At 33.0% G+C, this 7,177-nt stretch overlaps 1 protein-coding gene across 1 annotated transcript; it reads left to right on the forward strand.

Annotated features, from left to right (window-relative positions):
• Window position 1: 1 nt before the first annotated feature.
• On the forward strand, window positions 2-3,207 carry polr3k (polymerase (RNA) III (DNA directed) polypeptide K). The gene is made up of 3 exons (XM_007238047.4): window positions 2-263; window positions 1,671-1,758; window positions 2,835-3,207. Exons 1-3 carry the CDS (start codon window positions 153-155, stop codon window positions 2,960-2,962), a joined length of 327 nt encoding a protein of 108 aa, XP_007238109.1. The 5' UTR covers window positions 2-152; the 3' UTR covers window positions 2,963-3,207.
• The last annotated feature ends 3,970 nt before the right edge of the window (window positions 3,208-7,177 follow it).

Raw genomic sequence — 7,177 nt, forward strand, 5'->3', positions numbered from 1 at the left:
TTTCCAGTCGGACTCGTTACTGAGGAGCACTGCTGTAGTTAGCACAGATAGCAGGAGGAGCTAACCGTGAGAAATATCCAGCAATTCTGCTGGAATTAGAGCATTAAACTAATTTATAGAGTTATATAGAGTTAGTATAGAGTTATATAGAGATGCTGCTGTTCTGTCCGGCCTGTGGGAATGTGTTAATAGTAGAGGAAGGGCAGAAATGTTACCGGTTCGCCTGCAATACCTGCCCTTACATTCACAACATCACCAGGAAGGTAAATCTATATATTACTAATATTATTAATATTCAGCTCTATATTAGTAATAAAACCTGTTTAATAAGGATATTCTCTATTGTTAGATCCTGTTCATTTCTCTAATCACTGAATTTAACCTATTTAATCCTGAATTTACCCCAAACACGTGTTGATTTAGCAACCTGCAGTTAAGTTACTGTTTTGATAAATAGTATATAGTATATTATATAATAGTATAGTAAAGTATATAGTGTAGTATAGTGTATAGTATATAATAGTATGTTATGTAGTGTATTGTATAGTAAATAGTACTATAGTATTGTATATAGTAGTATAGTATATACGAGTATATTGTAATATAGTATATAATAGTATAGTATATAGTAGTATAGTATATAATATAGTATATATAGCAATATAGTATATAATAATACAGTATATAGTAGTATAGTGTATATAGTAGTGTAGTATATAAAAGTATATTGTAATATAGTATGTAATAGTATAGTATATAGTAGTATAGTATATAATATAGTAAAGTGTATATGTAGCAGTATAATGTATAATAATAACACAGTATTTATTAGTATAGTGTATATAGTAGTGTTGTATATAAGAGTATATTGTAATATAGTATGTAATAGTACAGTATATAGTAGTATAGTATATAATATAGTAAAGTATATATAGCAGTAAAATATATAATAATACAGTATATAGTAGTATAGTGTATATAGTAGTGTAGTATATGAGTATATTGTAATATAGTGTATAGTATATAGTATAGTAAATTATATATAGCAGTATAGTACATAGAAGTTTAGTATATAATAATACAATATTTAGTATAGTGTGTATAGTAGAATAGTATATAATAATACAGTATATAGTACAGTATATAGTAGTATAGTGTATAGAAGTACAGTATTTAGTAAGTGGAAAAAAACAAGTAAGGTAATTTGTGTTTAGTTGGTTATATAATATTCTTTGTCATGCAGCTGAAATTGATTAGCTGAAAATATAATATACAATAGATTTGTAACTGTATCTCAAACTTATTATCTTTTTTATTATTTTACCCCATTCAAATTTGCACTGCTAAATTATTACATACCTGTGTACCTGCACTGTCTGTATGGCTGACATCTGTCCTCTTCTCAATATGCACAGCAAGTGTCCCTTAAATGTTTAATCAACGTTCATTTTTCCATCACTAAAAGGTTGACCTCCGTCATCAGAACTGATTTGTTTGTGCACATTGATTTTATGTTGATTCAACATTGATTAAACTTTATGGTTTTATATGCATGCTTTGTATTAAAGTTCACATTTGCATTTAAATGTGTATATATCGTTTGTGTTATATTCTTTTTTTATTGATTACCATATTGATGTGGATGTTTGTATTTTATTTGTTGCTTTCAGGTGAATAACAGAAAATACCCCAAACTGAAGGAGGTGGACGATGTTCTCGGGGGAGCTGCTGCCTGGGAGAACGTGGATTCCACAGCAGGTAAATATTGATGATCAATAAATGATTAAATAAAGAATTAACATATGGAAGATATGGCCTGGATGTTTATGATGATGTCTAATTTGGGTGAGTTAAGCGCTTCTGTTTATTTACAGTAAGCTTAGATTTCCAGATCTCCACAAAGGCTGGGTGCAGCAGCATTAGCATTAGCAGCTAGCACTAGTAAATGCTGCCCGACAGCACTACACTGAGGAACCCTGAGTGTTCCGGTAGGCCCGTTTTAACACGGCAAACACGCTGACTACAGACTGATATACTCTGCTTTGAACTACAAAAGAGCTAGCGCTTAGCTTGGTTAGCAGCTAGTGCTAATACTGCTGGAGAACTAAACTGAAACTCCTGTATAACTCTGTACTTCAGCGGAGAGGCTTTACTGCTCCTTAATACCTGACTGATAGAATTCATACATAAGGAGCACTTTTAAGTGTTAAGGATTTTAAGCCTTACAGTGTGAACAGTATCAGTAACAGTATATTTGATTTTAAATATTATGTGTATTTTACTAGAATTTCTAATGATTTCTCTGTGATTCTGATCCAGTTTGCTCATGTTTATGATGAATATTCATATATATTTATTTATCAGAATGTTTAAATCGCTTCCGTTTATTTACAGTAAGCTTAGATTTCCAGATTTCCACTAAAGCTTGGTGCAGCAGCATTAGCATTTGTGGCTAACCACTAGCGCTAGCAAATGCCTCCTGACAGGGCTACACTGAGGAACCCTGATTGCTCACGTTTATGATGAATATTCATACCTATTTATTTATTAGAATATTTAAAGCGTTTCTGTTTATTTACAGTAAGCTTAGATTTCCAGATTTCCACTAAGGCTGGGTGCAGCAGCATTAGCATTAGCATTTGTGGCTAACCACTAGTGCTAGCAAATGCCTCCTGAAAGGGCTACACTGAGGAACCCTGATTGCTGACATTTATGATAAATATTAATACATAATTATTTATAAAAATATTTAGATTGAGGGCAGGAACAGTAATAAAGTAAGTTGCAGTAAATAAACTTTATCATATAACTTTTTCCTGTCTTTTAATCTTCAGAAACCTGTCCGAAGTGTGAGCACCCGAGAGCGTACTTCATGCAGATTCAGACCAGATCTGCTGATGAACCCATGACCACCTTCTACAAGTGCTGCAGTCCACAGTGTGGCCATCGCTGGAGAGACTGAGCCGGCTGTGGATCTGTATGGACTGACTATTTATGGATCCTGTATCTTTAAAAAATCTGATTTACAGAGGCTAAACTCTGAGATGGAGACTTCTCTGGATTTATTTATTTTTCCACCAAGTGAAAAGATGGTTTGAAGGCCTTTTGAAGACCCAAAAAACGCTTTAAAAGAGGTTGATGTGATTGTTTTCCGTTACTTCACAGCAATTTATTATTTTTAATTCAATAAAGAGTCAATTAAAGACATACAGTTTATTCACCTGTGATCATTCTTTAACAAGAAAGATTTTTATATTAATTACTCTGTAGGTAGAAGTATAGATACTAGGGTTTAAAATACTTCTGTAGAAGTTGAAAAAGTAAAACTCAAGCTTTTTACTCTTTAAGTAAAAGTGTTTAAAAAAGTACTGGTTTCAAAACTACTTAAAGTATAAAAGTAAAAGTAATGGAAGGAGAAAAAAATTAACACACCATTAAGAACAAAAGCTTAGGCCACGCCCACAGAGTCCTATAGTGCACTAACCCCCCTCCCCTCCCTAAAACACATTTTTCTAAAAGCTATAATAACTAGAGACCGACCGATATGGGTTTTTCTAAGGCCGATGCCGATACCGATCATTAGTGGTCAGAGTCAGCCGATGGCCGATGTGACCTGCCGATTTTTAGGGCCGATATGCTATCGTATTATACTAATTTGGCATGCTTAAAATCATACTAGTAAGAGGAGGCACAACAGTTGTAAACTTCACACAATTTATTGAAAATAAGGTTAGCATTTTATAGTGACTTTAATGTTACTATATCACTATATGTTAATAAAAAAAATATTAATTTTATTTAGATTGTATTATCCATAACATTTTATTTTATTCATTATATAACATATGTTCTATATACACTATATATTCATGTTTATAGTAGAAATATTATGTTGGCTATTATATAAAATTTACTGTAGGGGCCTACTAATTAACAAATGTATGACTTGTTGCAGTCTGTTAGTCTATTAATTATTCATTTTAATATGTTTAACAGAGTGCAAGAAGACTTCCATAATGTGACAACTTTAGATAGTTACTCCAAAACGGCAAAGCTCATTTCTTCTTCAACTCCATGCAGTTTAAAACGAATGGACATGGGAGGACAATTTTATAAAATGTTCACATTAGGGCTGCAGCTATTATTTTACAAAAATGGGTGACGTTTAAATTAAGAATAAAAGTATAAATAATGCAAAAACAGACAGGTGCTGTAATTTAAATATAGCTTTATCTGTTTTTTTTTCTTCTTCAAATGAGCTCCTTAGCCAGAGAAACGCGTCTCATCAGCTGTACTGGTGGTTCGGTGCGTGAGCGGAAAATGAGTTGAGAAAGCTGAAGAGCGCGGACTTTATAGGTTCAGGATAAAATGAGCTTTTATCAGAAAAGTCTGGAGGGGGTTCTAAAGTAGAACCCGACAAAACAGAAAATTCTGCTCATCGTTTCATTTAATATCTAACAGCGCAAACCGCTTTAAACGGGTGAGTTTTACAGCAGAACAGCAGGAGGCGGCATGATTTAAGGTCTGTTTGTAGCGAAGGAAAAAGAGATGTTTTATTTTAACTCCATAATTTTAGAAACTATTTGTTTTATTAATTCGTTTACAATAAAGCTTATAAGGAGAAGTACAGTCCTCTAATAATCCTGACTAACCAGTAATTATTATTTCAGCGCAGCTGATGCTGCGAATATCCTTAAACAGTTTTAGTCCTGCCCTTTTTCATTTCGTCTAAAAATAATTTAAATACTGAAAAAAGTACTGAAAAAGTGTTAATTTGATTTTATTTACTTAGATTTTCGTTTCTGAAGAAGAGACGTCAGTTATTTTATACTAGAGCTTATAGATAGGGCTTGCCTTGCATAGTCAGGGCACATTCCAAATGCACTCCTGCCATCAACGCTAAGCATAGTTTCGTTTGGAGAGAAATGCTACAACACCGATGCAGTTGAAATTCTATTCTTTTTCAGTAAATGAAGCAACATCACAGATTACTAATCATGAGAGAAAATATAGACTTTGGGACACTGGATTGTAAAAATGGATGCCTTACCCGTTGAAAGTCTTGCTCACTCTTGAAACCTTGCGCTGCGTTCCAAGTAGCTGCCCGCAGATGTGCCGGATTAAAATCGGCGCGGCCAAATAAGAAAATCGTCCGATGCCGATTGATAAAAAAATAACAAAAATCGGCCGATTAAATCGGCTGGCCGATCGATCGGTCGGCCTCTAATAATAACTATAGTGTTAAAATATTAAAATGTTAATGTTGATAATATAATTTGGGATTTTGCACTAGGCTGTTCCCTAGTGTTTCAGCTGCATATATGCTGATTGTAAATGAATGTATTTTAGTAGAAGGTAAATATATTAAAGTTAAAGTTTAGTTGGTCTGGAGTTTGTCTGGAGTTCTCTTGAGTCTCTGCAGGGATCATCTTCATACTAGATGATACCCCCGCTAGGAAAAGCACCCTCTCTCTAGAGCGTGCACGTACGTCTTCTTAATAAAAGCGCTTTAACTTTACTTAGAAATACGCTCCGAGAGAGGGTGCTTTTCCTGGCGGGGGTGCTGAATTCAGCACCATAGTAGTGCCAAAATCTGCTCCCCTGCCATGAAAAGCACCCCCTCTTGGCAGCACGTACGCATCGTCTTCTTAATAAAAGCACTATTCAGAAATACGCTCCGAGAGGGGGTGCTTTTCCTGGCGGGGGTGCTAAATTCAGAATGAAAAAGGAGTAATGAGGCTATTTTTAAAATGCAAGGAGTAGAAAGTTCAGATAATTGTGTAAAAATGTAAGGAGCAGCAATTAACGCTCTCTAATATCCAAGAAAGGCACCCTACCCTGCACATTTTAGTGCAATCCCTGCTCCCAATACTCCTGTTAAAGCAGGAAAACCATTATTAAAATGTGCCGTGTAGAAACTCTGGAATATGAGATGTGTGTGATCGTAATTTGATGCAAAGTAGAATTGTGATCAACTGATTAATATCAGGATATCTGACAGTGTTATCAAAACAAGTTCTTTTGAAGGTGTAGGAAACAGTACTCACCGCTTTCTGGCTTCTGTATCTGTAATTTCTCTGAAGAAAATACTTCTACATTTAATAGTTACAGAGTTCTCTGTGTTTTATCTGTGTCTTTTTCTAGTTATTATGATGATGAAAGTGTGAATGTATGGAGGACCAAAAAGGACATAAGTAAAAAAATAAATAAATGCACATATAAATGTAGAAATAAATTAATATATAAATAAATAAATGAATAAATAAATAAATGTTGAAATAAATATATAAATAAATTCCCATATAAATGAATAAATAAATAAATGCATAAATAATTGCATAAGTAAATAAATAAATGAATAAATACATTTCTTATTTATATATTTATTTATTTATTAATTCATATGTGCATTTATTTATTTCAACATTTATTTATTTATATATTTATTTATTTCTACATTTATATGTGCATTAATTTTTTTATACTTACGTCATTTTTGGTCCTCCACATGAATGTGCTGCAAGTGTTTAAGTGTGTAAATGCTGTTCCAGAACTACAGCTTTAACACAGACTAAGGTTTTAGAAATGTATATATTTTTAAATCCATTTACAATAAAGCTCAGTATATTTCTGTTTCTACTTACCAGCTGTAAACTATTAACCAATTAATTTTTCATAAAAAAAAATCACCCCTTTTTGTTCTATACAATATTTGACTTTATCATTTTTTTTTAGTTTTTATTTTGTTTTCCTTAAAGGCTCTGACAGTTTTTTTCTTTACTTTAAAACCTGGATTATATTATGTTCCAGTAATGGAAAAAACATCTAAATCTTAATTATATATAAATCTAATATGTATATGAAAATTACTGAACTGGTCTTGAGAGCAAAACCAGTTGTGCTCTCTCAGGGCTCCGGCAGCTGATGGCAAGCTGTATGACGGGGATTCGAACCAATGATCTCCCGATCACAGTGGCAGCACTTTAGACTACTGGACCACTCAGCGCTTAGAAACATATTTATCCACATATTGTCGCTGTCCAATGAAAAACAAGTATCTCCAAAACAGCAATTTCACAAAAATGTATAATTTTTTATTCAATAAAGACCCAATTAAAGACATAGAATTGATTTATCAGTGTTCATTTATTATTCAGGTAGAAGTTTAGATACTAGA

Source organism: Astyanax mexicanus, chromosome 3 (genome assembly GCF_023375975.1).
Source record: "Astyanax mexicanus isolate ESR-SI-001 chromosome 3, AstMex3_surface, whole genome shotgun sequence".
In the NCBI taxonomy this organism is placed as follows: domain Eukaryota; kingdom Metazoa; phylum Chordata; class Actinopteri; order Characiformes; family Acestrorhamphidae; genus Astyanax; species Astyanax mexicanus.

What these genes read in the sequence shown, in the direction of transcription:
- polr3k (XM_007238047.4), top strand. Translation starts at nt 153, where the DNA reads ATGCTGCTGTTCTGTCCGGCCTGTGGGAATGTGTTAATAGTAGAGGAA. An exon ending in TTCACAACATCACCAGGAAG is followed by an intron (nt 264 to 1,670) that starts GTAAATCTATAT and finishes TGTTGCTTTCAG; the next exon opens with GTGAATAACAGAAAATACCC. An exon ending in GAACGTGGATTCCACAGCAG is followed by an intron (nt 1,759 to 2,834) that starts GTAAATATTGAT and finishes TTTAATCTTCAG; the next exon opens with AAACCTGTCCGAAGTGTGAG.